Source organism: Leptopilina boulardi, unplaced genomic scaffold, assembly GCF_019393585.1.
Source record: "Leptopilina boulardi isolate dan_hultmark-lab unplaced genomic scaffold, ZJU_Lbou_2.1 LbouV2_399, whole genome shotgun sequence".
Taxonomy (NCBI): Eukaryota; Metazoa; Arthropoda; class Insecta; order Hymenoptera; family Figitidae; genus Leptopilina; species Leptopilina boulardi.
The window spans coordinates 1,276,657-1,289,422 of NW_026137972.1; the positions used below are offsets into that span (position 1 = coordinate 1,276,657).

Genomic DNA, 12,766 nt, shown 5'->3' on the forward strand with positions numbered 1-12,766 from the left:
CAACTATGGAATAGTAAAAATTTTCTATAAACTTGAGTAATATTTATATGTTTCACATTGTAAATTATTGTAAAAAAATCAGTAAAATTTCTTTTGGTTTTTAATTGTTCAGCTGTCGGTTAGTTAGAGATCTTTCATTTCTTCGTTTAGTATAGTTTCGATTATTGACGACAGGTGCTCTGAATTTAAGAAAAAAATTTGCCGCTTGTGTATTTTTCAGAGTGTTTGAGAGCTTTGGAATTTTTAACAACTAATTCATCAAAATGGTGAGTAAATTCATAAATTATGATAATTATTATCTACTTTTTTTCAATTTATATTTAAAAAGAATGTTTGTAATATTATTTTTTGTTCTCCTGTAAAATTTGGATAAATGTCAAGTCAGGCTGTTTTGAGGTTATGTGATTGTCAAATGACAATGCATTTATCAAAATTAAAGTTTAATTATCAAAAAATCAAACTAAATTTACTGTTTTTAATTAATTTCGAATGTTTTTATATTTTTGAAAATTTACTTTAATTTTCCATGTTTTATTGTCTCGATTTAATTGACATTCTCATCGTCTATTTTGTCATTTTCTTTTTGAACAATTTTAATTTGAAATTGCTTTAATAAATGTTTAAAAACAATTTTAAATATTAATGATGCTTATAAAAATAAATTTACAAGTAATTTATCAAGTTTATTGGAAAATAAATTTTTATATTTTTTTTAGAGGTTAGGTACGTTTCCGTAAATATTTTTATTGGTTTAAATTTTACTGTTAAAACATAAAAATCAACTTTTGCAATTTCTATTATTTTTCATCGACAATTTATTTATATACTTTTTATTAATTCAATACTTGACAATTTAATTATTTAATTTAATTGCATAAATTGTTATTAATTTAATTTATTTATTGATATTATTTTTTTTTAATTAAATCTTTATGAAATTTAATAATTGTTTATAATTTAAAAAAAATTAGTAAATAAAATTACCAAAAAAATTTTAATTCAAAATTACTTATAATTTAATTATTTGCGAAAATTTCAATTATTTTTTAATGATTTTTATAGTATTCTTCGAAAATTTAATTATCTGAACGTATTTTTCAAATTAAAAACTTTTGGAATTCAATTTTCTTTTTAATGTAATTTCTAATAAATTCTTTATCAACAAAAATCACTAGAAATTTCTCTTATTATAATTATTGTCTGAAATTTAACACAATTTTTTGAAATTCAATTAATTTCAAAAATTTTAATTTTAAAGGTTCTAAAAATTCATTATTACTAAAATTTTCCATCTAAAATTTTTTGAAATTCAATTATCTCTAAAAATTTCAATTCAAAATCAAGTAAAAATCAATTGTCTTCAAAAATTTCAATTCAAAATAAACTAACATTCAATTATTTTGAAAAATTTCAATTAAAATTCAATTATTTTCAAAATTTTCAATTCAATAATTCAATTTTAATTAAAATTTAATTATTTTCAAAAATTTAAATTCTGAATTAATAAAAATTCAATTATTTGCCAAATTTAAATTTAAAATCAACCAAAGTTAAACTAAAATACAATTATTTTTTAAAATTTTAATTGAAATTCAATTATATTAAAAATTTTAAATTTAAAATCAACTAATTTCAATTATTTTCCACAATTTCAATTCAAAATCAATTAAAATTCAATTATTTTCCAAAATTTTCAATTAAAATTTAATTATTTTCAAATTTTTCTATTTAAAATTAACTAAAATTCAAATGAGCCAAAAGTTTTGAACGTTCAAATGAACAAAATTTTTTTTGTAACTTCTTTAAGTACGAATTTTATTACAAAATATTGTTTTAAATATCTAAAAAGAAGTTATTAATTTAATATTTGTTTAATTTACTGTTTTATTTTACATTGACCTTAAAATTTTTAATAATTTATAGATTGAAAAAAATGTTTTGTTCATTTGAACGTTCAAAACTTTTGGCTCATAAATTCAATTATTTTCCAAATTTTCAATTCAAAATCAACTAAAATTCAATTATTTTTCAAAACTTTGATTGAAATTTAATTATTTTCCAAAATTTTAATTCAATATCAATTGAAATTCAATTATTTAAAAAAATTTCAATTTAAAATCAATTAAAATTGAAATTCAATATTTCGAAAATTGAACTATGTGAAATCAGTTTTTTTCCAAAATATAAATTATTTTTAATTCTGTAAAATTTAATTATTGTCTAAAAATTAACAAAATCTTTTGAAATTCAATTATTTCTAAAAATTTCAACTTTAACTCTTCCAAAATTCAATTATTTTAATATTTATTTAAAAATCTTTAAAACTGAATTATTGTCCGAAATTTTTATGATCATCAAAACTAAAAACTATGACAAAATTTTTAATTCGAATAAATTGCATATAAATCAGACTTGAAAAAATTATAAAAATGGAACTTTAAGAATTTTTTTTTGGAAATTTGTTCTACTTAAATAAAATTTTGAAAATTTATCTTACAATTAGTTTGATTCTGAAATATTCGAAATAAATTTTCTTGATAATATTCTTATAGAATTATTTTCATTACAGAATTAATAAAATGAATTTAATATCTAATAACATTAGGTTATTTAAAGTAAAATATTTATTAACCAATTAAATTTTGTTAAAATAAAAAAAATTGACTTCGATTTTTTTTTTAATATAAATCGACTTTTTTTGTGCCTTAAAGTCGATCCGAGGCCTGCATTATTTTCTTTATCAAATTCTTCGAAAAGATAAACAATTTAAACAAGTAGAAGAATTTTTGAAAATTTAGTAGCAAAAGCTTAAAAAATAAAATAATTATTGAAAAGATTCCTCTTATTTGGTTTAATTCTTAAAAATTAAAATTAGAGAAATTTGTAAATAACGCAAAACTGTTTCAGAGTATTCTCTCCTATAATGGAGGTGCTATGATAGCAATGAAGGGCAAGAATTGCGTGGCAATTGCGGCTGATCGACGATTTGGAATTCAATTGCAAACATTGGCGACGGATTTGCAAAAAATTTATGAAATGGGTCCACATTTATATCTCGGTCTACCTGGCCTTGTGACCGACAGTCAAACAGTAATGGAGAGACTTAGATTTCGATTGAATTTATATGAACTAAAAGAAAATAGACGAATTCATCCAAGAACTTTTAGTTGTATGGTGTCAAATCTTCTCTATGAAAGGCGATTTGGACCTTATTTTATTGAGCCAATGATAGCTGGACTCGATCCAGTTACATTTGAGCCATTCATTTGCAATATGGATTTAATTGGCTGTCTAAATGAGCCACAAGATTTTATTGTTGGCGGTGGATGCTCCGAGCAATTGTACGGAATGTGCGAAGCTCTCTATGAACCCGATATGGAACCTGATGATCTTTTTGAAAAAATAAGTCAGGCTTTGGTGAGCGCTTGCGATCGTGACGCTATTTCCGGTTGGGGTGCCGTCGTTCACATTATGTAAGATTTTTTTCACTCAAAAATAATGATTTTTCAAAATAATCATTAAAAAATATCAATAAATTTTCTTTCTTTTTTCTTTTTTACAGAGAAAAGGACAAAGTTACGACTAGAATGGTGAAAACACGAATGGATTAAGGATTATTTTTTTTTATGCCAATTATTTACTACTTCTTATATTTTAAAAAAAATAAAATTTCTTTCACTGATGTTATTATTCTTTTGATTCCTCTTTTCTGTGACAATTTTTTTTGCTGCCTTGAAACCAATCAGGTGGTCCAAAAATGGAAAAAAATAGAAAAGTCAAAAAATTTTTTAAAAACGCCATTCTGTAGAAAATAAAAATCCGCATCTTTTTTTCCTTTTGAGATTTTTTTTATAAAACGAATACAGGCTTCACAGTGTTTCCCCTATTTTTCCTCTATTTTAAAAAATTCCTCTTTTTTTCCCCTTTTTATTCACTCATTTTCCCTATTTTATTTTTATTTTATGGTCATTTAATTTACAAATTGGAAAAATAAAAATTAATTTAAAAAATAATTAAATTTTTAAAAAAAAACTAATTAAAGTTTATTCAGAGCAAAAATTGATTCGGAAAAGTTAACGATTATTAATTTTAAAAATTGCACTCTTATTATTTTTATTATTATTATTATTTTCAAGGTATATAATTGTTATAATTTTTTAATTGTTCTTTAAAAAAAATTAAATTCATCAAAATTCTTATAAAATATTTTAAATAGAATTTTAATCGGATTTCTTTTTTTTTATACTATATTTAAATAAATATTTTTAATTATTAAATTATTATTAACTAAATTTACTTAATTATTTTTTATAAAATTTTGAAAGAAATGCGTCATTTAAGTGGCACTTGAAAACCCCCTTTTGTTTCCTTAGAAACCAACTTCCGGTATGGTAAATTGTTTCTCCCTTCAAATTCGCAAATGAAATCACAATTTTAAATTGTATACAATAAAATGAATACAATGGTGAATATAATTCATCCGAAATTATTAACAAAACCGCCAATTTGTGGGAAAAAAGCAATAGCAACAAAAAATGAAACGATGGAATTAAAAAATTTAGAAAGAGAAAATGTAACAATGTTTCAATCTATACAAAAAGAATTGACAAAACCAACAAATGATTGTAATCAAAATGTTATTGAGCCAAATTCATGTTCATTTCAACAACTTTGCAGTATGATTAATGATCTTGAGGAAAATTTATGTTATTCCAATAATGTTGATCAAGAAGAATTACAAAATGTTTCTTATAAATATCAAAGTCAAGTGGGTATTAAAATTATTATTTATTATTTTTCAACTCATGTTATTTTCATTTGTTTAAATTTTACTTTAATTTTTTGCAAAATAATTTTTTATAATTGCTAAATTTTTAAAATTTTAGCTTCAACCGGAAAAAGATGTTTCAATTAATAATTGTAGTTCGAGTGGACAAACTTATGACGATATTATGCAATTATTAGGTTCACTGGAGCAAGAAATTCCAAAATTAGGTAAAAATCATTTTTTATATACATTCTTTAAATATCAATGGAAAAATAATTTCCCTTTTTCCACATTGAAGAACCAATAAATGGTGGGAAATCGACTCACGCTCTTGAAGAATTTTTATCCAATGATCAATTTGTTCAAAGTCACTCAAAATTAAGGTAATTAAAAAAAAATGGAATTATAGTTATTTATTATTAAATTAAATATTTATTTTTTAAGGAGTAAAATAATTCCAAATTCACAACTACAAGACGATTTAGAAACGACACGGCTTCAATTGGAAGAGAAGGAAGCAACTTTAGTGTGTTTAAAAAATGAATTAAAAAATGAGAGAAAAGTTGCTTGTGAAAAATTAAATTCATTGAAAAAAGAACATGTATTGGCGCTTCAATCACAAAAATTAAAATATCAAGGTATCGTGAAGCGTCATCAAAAATTTATCGAGAAATTGTTGTCGGAGAAAAAAGAATTAACAGAAAAATCCAATGCATTGACGCAGAGAATTAAAGAAATTGATGCAAAACATCAACGTGATATTAAAGTCGCTGTCGAGAGACATTCAGTTGAAATTCAACGTGCCAAGGAACTTTGTGCGGCTTCAGAAAAAATTAGAAGAGAACGATGGTTAGAGGCAAAAACAAATAAAATTAAGGTGTCACAATTTTTTTTTTTAAATTTTTAAATACAAAATAAATTTTTTTCTCGAGAAATTTTCCTTTTGAAAGAAAATTTTGAAAACAAATTCTCCAAAAATGGAAATTGAACAATTTTGTTTTTTTTTTTGTATAGGAAATGACAGTGAAAGGTTTGGAACCAGAATTACGAAGTATGACAGAACAACATCAATTGGAAATACAAAATTTACGAAGTATTCATCTTGAGGAACTTCAAAATATGGATCTTCGCGCGATTCGACGAACAAATCAACAAATGGAACAACTTCGCGTTGAATTAACAGAAAATCATGAAAAATTATTAAATGAAGAAAAAGAAATTCTTCGTTCCAGGTTTCATTTTTTTTTTACTTTTGAAAAAATTAAATCAAAAATATTAAAAGAAATTAAATTTATTAATCGTGATTTTTAATTTTGTTTTTTTTTTTTTGTTTACTTCGCAGATATGAAGAAAAATTGAACGAACAAGAATTTCTCTTTGATGAAAAACAAAGAAAATATTTTGAGGAACTACAGCAAGAAAAAGAGAAATTTTCCCAAGAACAAATGAAAAGAGATGCAGAGAGAAATGGAGAAATTAATCGAGTTACAGCCGATTTTAATGTATAATTTTTATTTATTAAAATTATTGTTTAGAAATAATTTCCGAATAATAATATTTTTTTATTAATATTATTATTATTAGAAAAAATAGTTAATAAAAATTATTGAAATATTTTGAAATTTTCTTTTTTTTTTAAGGAAAAAGCGGAAGCAATGATGCAAAGACATCGAAGCGAATTAGAATCACTTCGATCGTCATTGAAATTGGAACAGGAAATTTGGACGGAAAATCAACAGAGACAGTATAATATTAAATTTGAAATAGCAGAGTCGAAAATTAAGGACGAGAGTACTAAAGAAAGAGATCGACAAATTGAAATTGCGATTGAACGTTTGGAAAAGGAATCGAGAAATATGAAAATTAATTTTCAAAAAACATCTGAAAATAAATTAAGGTATTTTTCAATTTTTTTTTACATTTAGCAAAATAGAAAAATTAATTTTGTATAAAATAAACACATTTTTTTCAGATGTCTAACAGAAAAATACGAATCAGAGTTACAAATTGTCATTGATAATGAACAAGTTTTAAAAGCGAAATTATCATCCGCTCATGAAAGACTCGAAACTATTGAAACTCGCCTCGAAAAAACGGAAACAATTTTACAGCAACGAATTATGGATTTGCAAAATGCTCGAAAAGTAAAATTAGAATTTAAAATTACAAAAAAGCGCAGGAATTTCACATAAAAATCAATAATTAGAAATTTTTATTTCAAAGAATTTTATTAGAAATAAATTAATAGAATCTTTAAGACGTTGAATTTTCATTTGTCCGAAATTACAAAATGACCGAATAAACAATCGACAGAAAGAATTGGGCGCAATTTTCAAAAATTAACCAATTAGAAATTATCAAGAAACTCGTGATTGGTCAATTTTCAAAAATTGCGCCAAAATCTTTCTGTCGATTGTTTGTTCGGTTATTTTGTAATTTCGGACAAATGAAAATTTGGCGTCTTAAAAATTCGTATAAATAAAAGATTGGACAAATTAAAATTAGGTAGAATTTGTCATTTAAAAATTCGAATTACATAAAATTTAATGAAAAAATGAATTCTGCTAAATTAAAATTATAAAATGAAAATTTGTATTTTTTTTTAGTCATTGGAAACAGTATCAGTGGAAAGAGACAATGCTAAAAGAGTAGTGAGACAGGAAATTGAATCCGAGAAAAGGGAATTAGAGGATAAAATTGCGTCACTTTATCGAGAATTAACGGAAAATAATTCCAATAGAGAAACGCTGATGACACAATTATACAGCAGGTAATAAATTCAATTATATCAGGTAATTTAAATTAATATTTTTCAGTAATTTAACTAAAAAAAAAAAAACATTTAGGATAAAACTAATAGTAACTCAGAAGGATCTGTCGATAAAAAATCTTATACAAGAAACAACGGAAACGAAAAAGAAATGCGATCACTTAGAGAAACTTTTGGATCAACAACGACGTGATTATGTTCTGAAATCTTTGTAAATATTTCCTCATTTTTATGTACTACTTTATCAAATAAAAACTTAATAAAAAAAAAAAAAAACCAAGTATTTGTGATTTTTCTCGATTCAAATACAGGAAATTAAATTTTCAAAACGATATTTCATAAAATTCCTTGAAATTTCAAGGTTTTCAAAATTTTCCATGACAATTTCAGGTTTTCCAGGCTCACAATAAAAAAAAATTCTTTTAAAAGAATTTAACTTATTATTATTATTATTATTATTATTATTATTTGCATTCATAATGAGGCGACATTTCATTTTTTTTCTGTTAAGTGAATAAAACTTAACAGAAAAATGAGCAAGATAAAATCACACTTTTTTGACAATTTGTACAACGTCTTCGTCACACAAGACGTGATCTTTTCCGACTTTTTGCGGCTGATGTTTTACTGATGAACCCCAAACGAGAGCACTGTGAATAAATTTTATTAAATGTAGAAATATGAAAAAGAAAAAAAAAAAGAAAATATTTTTCAAAAAATAAACTCACTATTTAAATTCCTTTGCAATTGATCGATGAAGTTTATTGCAAAAATCTTCAACTGTTCTTCTGTCGGTATTCAAAACAACTGGTGAACTGTAATCTGGAAGTTGTCCTTTAGGTTTTGTGTAACTGAAAAATGTATTATTAATTGCGTAAAAAAATTAATAATTCTAAACAATGGAATTGTGAGGAAAAAAAAAATAGTTTATTAGAAAATTCAAACTCACATTCTAACAAGTTGCAAATAATCCCACATTTTTTCCAATAGATCATCAAAATTCCATTTGTGATGAGCGGAAATTGGAACACAATGCGGTATTTTGTAAATAACATCTAACTCCTCAATGCTAATTTGATCTAATAAAAAAATAAAGAAAGAAAAATTGCTAAATTATTTGAAAAATTAATTTTTTTCTATAAGTGAAAAAAATTACCTATTTTATTGAGTAAATAAATGCAAGGGACATAAACTCGATTTCCTTCAATAATATCGATTAAATCGTCAGAAGTTGCATCGTATCTCAAAGTAATGTCTGCATTGTGGATTTTATATTCAGAAAGAATTGATTTCACTGTGTCTTGATCTAATTCAGATTGTTGACACTAGAACGAAAATATCAATAAACAAAAATTAAGTACGAGGGGTTAATACCCAAATTTATTGTCGATTTGTATCAAAAATTTTTCTCGTGCTTTCTACCTCTAAAAATATTCAACCAACCAAAATTTTAAATTCTTATCCTAATTTTTTAATCTCCATTTAAAAAAATGTTTTTTTTTTTACTAAATTAAAGATTTCGAGAGTTCTTTACGAGATAAGGACTTAAAATTTTGACTGAGTATTTTTAGAGATAGAAACCACTAAAAAAAAAAATTGAGCCAACTCGACAACAAATTTGGATTTTAATCGTAAAATCCCTCCGTATTAAATTAAAAGAAAATAAAACTAATCTTCCTTTTTTCTAACTCTCACCATTGTTTGTAAATTAATTCCACCTTTATCTTTTTTTCTAAAAGTAATATTGGGTGGTTGTTTATTTAATCGAAGGCCAAAGCCTTCAAGTTCATGTTCAATGAGACGTTTATGGCCCAATGGCTTAAGAACGTCAAGAACAATAAAAATTAAACTGCAAGTTCTTGCCACAGCAATGACTTGTCTTCCTCTTCCTTTTCCATCTTTAGCACCTTCAATGATACCAGGAAGATCGAGTAACTGAAAAAAAAAAATATGTGAAGATGAGAAAGAAACAAAAATAATTATTTCATTTAAAACAATTATTTTAATTATATTGTAGTAAAAATATATTTTTTTTTTTGTTAAATTTTCACTGCGGTTGTAACATTAATTTTGATAAAAGGTCTCTCACATTTTACCTGAATTTTTGCTCCTTTATATTTAATGCATCCAGGAACAGTCGTGAGTGTTGTAAATTCATAGGCCGCAACTTCTGAATAAACTCCGGCCAATGTACTTAAAAGTGTTGATTTTCCAACAGAGGGAAAACCTAACAAGAATATTCACAAATTTATTAAATTTTATTTCATTTTATTATTATTCTTTAATTAAATTAAAAAATATTTTTATTTTCCTTTACTATAAAATAGACACAGTTAACGAAAAACAATTATTAATAAATACGAATTTTTTTTCTGTTTTTTTTTCTTTTATTGTTAAATATTAATTTTACTTAATAATATTTTTATAGCTACCGAATTTTTGGAATTTTTATTTTAGTCATTTAATTTACATTACTTTTAATTGAAGAGAATTTTAATTCAGGAAAATTTTTATTTAATCGAATTTTATTTGATTCGAATTATTAAATAAAAGAAATTCTAATTGACCTAATTTTAATTTGTACAAATTTTTATCTATAAAAATTTTTAATTAATAGAATTTTTAAGACGCCGAATTTTCATTTGTCCGAACTTTTATTTGTACGAATTTTCAATTTATAGAATTTCTAAGACGCCGAATTTTAATTTGTCCGTAATTACAAAATTACCGAACAAACAAACGACAGAAAGATTTTGGCGCAATTTTTGAAAATTGACCAATCACGATTTTTTTTTGATAATTTCTAATTGGTGAATTTTTAAAAATCGCGCCGAAATCTTTCTGTCGATAGTTTGTTCGGCCATTTGAAAATTCGGACAAATGAAAATTGTCGGTTAAGTAAAAATTCTGTAGTATGAAAAATCGATTATATGGAGATTATATCAAATAATAATTCGAACAAATGAAAATTCAATTCAATGAAATTCTACCCAATAAAAATTCTTTAAAATGCCTATTATGTTAAATGAAAATTCGAGCAAATAAAAATACTGACAAATAAAAAATCGAAGAAATAAAAATTCTGTGAGTTGAATTTTCCGTTATGAAGTCTGATTTAATCAATTTATTCGAATTAAAAATGTTGTCATAGTTTTTAGTTTTTATGGTTAAAAAAATTTCAAGCAATACTTAATCAAGTTTTACAGATTTTTAAATAAAAATTTTTTTAAAATAATTATTTTTGGAAGAGTTAAAGTTGAAATTTTTAGAAATAAGTAAATTTCAAAAGATTTTGTTAATTTTCAGACAATAATTAAATTTTACAGAATTAAAAATAATTTATCAAATAATTTTAAATATTTTTTAAAAGTAATTGAATTTTCAAAGATTTACAATTTAAATGTTTGAAATTTATTCAACTTCAAGTGATTTTTAATTAAAATTTTTTTTTATGATTTCACTAAAAAATTTATTAGAAATCGCATAAAAAAATTGAAATCCAAAAGTTTTTAATTGAAAAATGCTTTCAGATAATTGAATTTTCGAAGAATATTCTAATAATCATTAAAAATAATTGACACTTTTGCAAATAATTAAATTTCAAGTGATTTTGAATTAAAATTTTTGGTAATTTTATTTGCTAATTTTTTTTTAAATTATAAACAATTATTAAATTTTGTAAAAATTTAAATTGAAAAATAGTTTAAAATAATTGAATTTGCGAAGAATTTTATTAAAATTATTAAAAATAATTAATTTAGTGAAGAATTTTAGGTAAAAATTTGTTAAATAATTAAAATAAAGAAGATCTTAAGAAGAACTGCATTGTTTACTAAAAAAAGAACGTATTTTGTTTAAAAAATTTAAAAAAAAAAGTCGAAAAAGTCGTATAATCCGAGGCCTGCGAATATTTATTTTCAAGAATAATAAGGGTCTTTTAACACCGTAGAAACAATTTTGTCTAGCGTTGAGACTATATATTTTAAATAAAAAAACAATAAAAATTTGTAATCATACCTACAAAACCAATTCGAGCATCGCCAGTTTTGGCGACTTCGAAACCTGCCTCGCCACCCCCACCACCACCTTTTGGAGTAATAAGCTCTCTTCTTAATTTTGCCAATTTTGCTTTCAATAAACCTAAATGGCCTGAGGTGGCTTTATTTTTTTGCGTTCGGGCCATCTACAATGAGGGAATTGTTTTAAGAAAGAAATAAAAATTTACTAAATATGTTTGAAAAAAGCCGTAATAATTTATTTATTTCTATCTTTAATTTTTTTTTTAAATACATATTGATATAATTAGAGAGGTTACCTCGGCCTCGATTGCAGCGATTTTTTCCAAAATCGTACTCATTTTGAGGTGATGTTTTCACTCACAGGAAACAAAATCGACACTCACAAATTAATTCCAAATAAGACACAATTTTTAAAACAACATTGTAAAAATTGTTTTTCCTTGATCGACACGTGTTTTTTCGGTTGACGGTTCTAAAACAGCAACTGACGTGAAGTTTGCTTCAATTAGCCCTAATCAAGAGTACCAACTGTGATGGAACAAAAAATGGTTTATTTGAGTGGCAACTCGGTTGGCGCGAAAATTCAAATATTTCTACTGCTTCTATCTCTCTCTCTCCATTGTTTTATCACTTATCTCAATATAAATAAATTGTTAATTTATTATTTACTGAATTATTATTATTATTATTATTATTATTATTATTATTATTATTATTATTATTTTTAAGTGTCAGAATTTTAATATTTCATTGAATTCTTAAAACACCGAATTTTTTTTATTTGTCCGAAAATTGCAATTGACCGAAAAAAAACAATTCACAGAAAGATTTTGGCGCAATTTTTGAAAATTGACCAATTAAAAATTATCAAGAATATCGTGATTGGTCAACGTTCAAAAATTGCGCCGAAATCTTTCTGTCAATTTTTTTTCGGCCAATTGCAATTTTCGGACAAATAAAAATTCGGCTTTTTAAAAATTCGGACAAGTAAATATTCGGACAAATTTGAAATTCGGTGAATTGAAATTTTAGTCATTTTAAAATTCGAATCGCGCATAAAATTCGATTGAATCGGAATCTATTTTAAGATTCAAAATATGAATATCAAAGAATGGAATATGAAATGAATTATGAATACAAAATAGGGACATTACAAAGATAAGATAAAATAAAAAATGGACAGAGGTATTACATGAAATTTAATGAGAA

General features: G+C 23.8%; 3 protein-coding genes across 3 annotated transcripts; 2 read left to right on the top strand and 1 right to left on the bottom strand.

The window, feature by feature from the left end:
* The first annotated feature begins 137 nt into the window (after nucleotides 1-137).
* Nucleotides 138-3,682, top strand: LOC127289022 (proteasome subunit beta type-3). Its single transcript, XM_051316770.1, has 3 exons — nucleotides 138-266; nucleotides 2,908-3,473; nucleotides 3,563-3,682. Exons 1-3 carry the CDS (start codon nucleotides 264-266, stop codon nucleotides 3,609-3,611), a joined length of 618 nt encoding a protein of 205 aa, XP_051172727.1. The 5' UTR covers nucleotides 138-263; the 3' UTR covers nucleotides 3,612-3,682.
* A 701-nt stretch (nucleotides 3,683-4,383) lies between these two features.
* On the top strand, nucleotides 4,384-7,838 carry LOC127289015 (centrosomal protein of 131 kDa-like). Its single transcript, XM_051316757.1, has 10 exons — nucleotides 4,384-4,768; nucleotides 4,887-4,995; nucleotides 5,067-5,151; nucleotides 5,213-5,645; nucleotides 5,783-6,000; nucleotides 6,111-6,270; nucleotides 6,409-6,665; nucleotides 6,741-6,912; nucleotides 7,375-7,538; nucleotides 7,615-7,838. Exons 1-10 carry the CDS (start codon nucleotides 4,454-4,456, stop codon nucleotides 7,751-7,753), a joined length of 2,052 nt encoding a protein of 683 aa, XP_051172714.1. The 5' UTR covers nucleotides 4,384-4,453; the 3' UTR covers nucleotides 7,754-7,838.
* A 131-nt stretch (nucleotides 7,839-7,969) lies between these two features.
* On the bottom strand, nucleotides 7,970-12,058 carry LOC127289021 (GTP-binding protein 128up). The gene is made up of 8 exons (XM_051316769.1): nucleotides 11,854-12,058; nucleotides 11,556-11,721; nucleotides 9,635-9,765; nucleotides 9,234-9,473; nucleotides 8,695-8,863; nucleotides 8,488-8,617; nucleotides 8,267-8,389; nucleotides 7,970-8,188 (listed from the first exon to the last, which is right to left on the bottom strand). Exons 1-8 carry the CDS (start codon nucleotides 11,893-11,895, stop codon nucleotides 8,086-8,088), a joined length of 1,104 nt encoding a protein of 367 aa, XP_051172726.1. The 5' UTR covers nucleotides 11,896-12,058; the 3' UTR covers nucleotides 7,970-8,085.
* Between the last annotated feature and the right edge of the window lie 708 nt (nucleotides 12,059-12,766).

What these genes read in the sequence shown, in the direction of transcription:
- LOC127289022 (XM_051316770.1), top strand. An exon ending in GGTGCCGTCGTTCACATTAT is followed by an intron (nt 3,474 to 3,562) that starts GTAAGATTTTTT and finishes TCTTTTTTACAG; the next exon opens with AGAAAAGGACAAAGTTACGA.
- LOC127289015 (XM_051316757.1), top strand. Translation starts at nt 4,454, where the DNA reads ATGAATACAATGGTGAATATAATTCATCCGAAATTATTAACAAAACCG. An exon ending in CTTATAAATATCAAAGTCAA is followed by an intron (nt 4,769 to 4,886) that starts GTGGGTATTAAA and finishes TTAAAATTTTAG; the next exon opens with CTTCAACCGGAAAAAGATGT. An exon ending in GCAAGAAATTCCAAAATTAG is followed by an intron (nt 4,996 to 5,066) that starts GTAAAAATCATT and finishes TCCACATTGAAG; the next exon opens with AACCAATAAATGGTGGGAAA.
- LOC127289021 (XM_051316769.1), bottom strand. Translation starts at nt 11,895, where the DNA reads ATGAGTACGATTTTGGAAAAAATCGCTGCAATCGAGGCCGAG. An exon ending in ATAAAGGAGCAAAAATTCAG is followed by an intron (nt 9,474 to 9,634) that starts GTAAAATGTGAG and finishes TTTTTTTTTCAG; the next exon opens with TTACTCGATCTTCCTGGTAT. An exon ending in TTATTTACTCAATAAAATAG is followed by an intron (nt 8,618 to 8,694) that starts GTAATTTTTTTC and finishes TTTTTTTATTAG; the next exon opens with ATCAAATTAGCATTGAGGAG.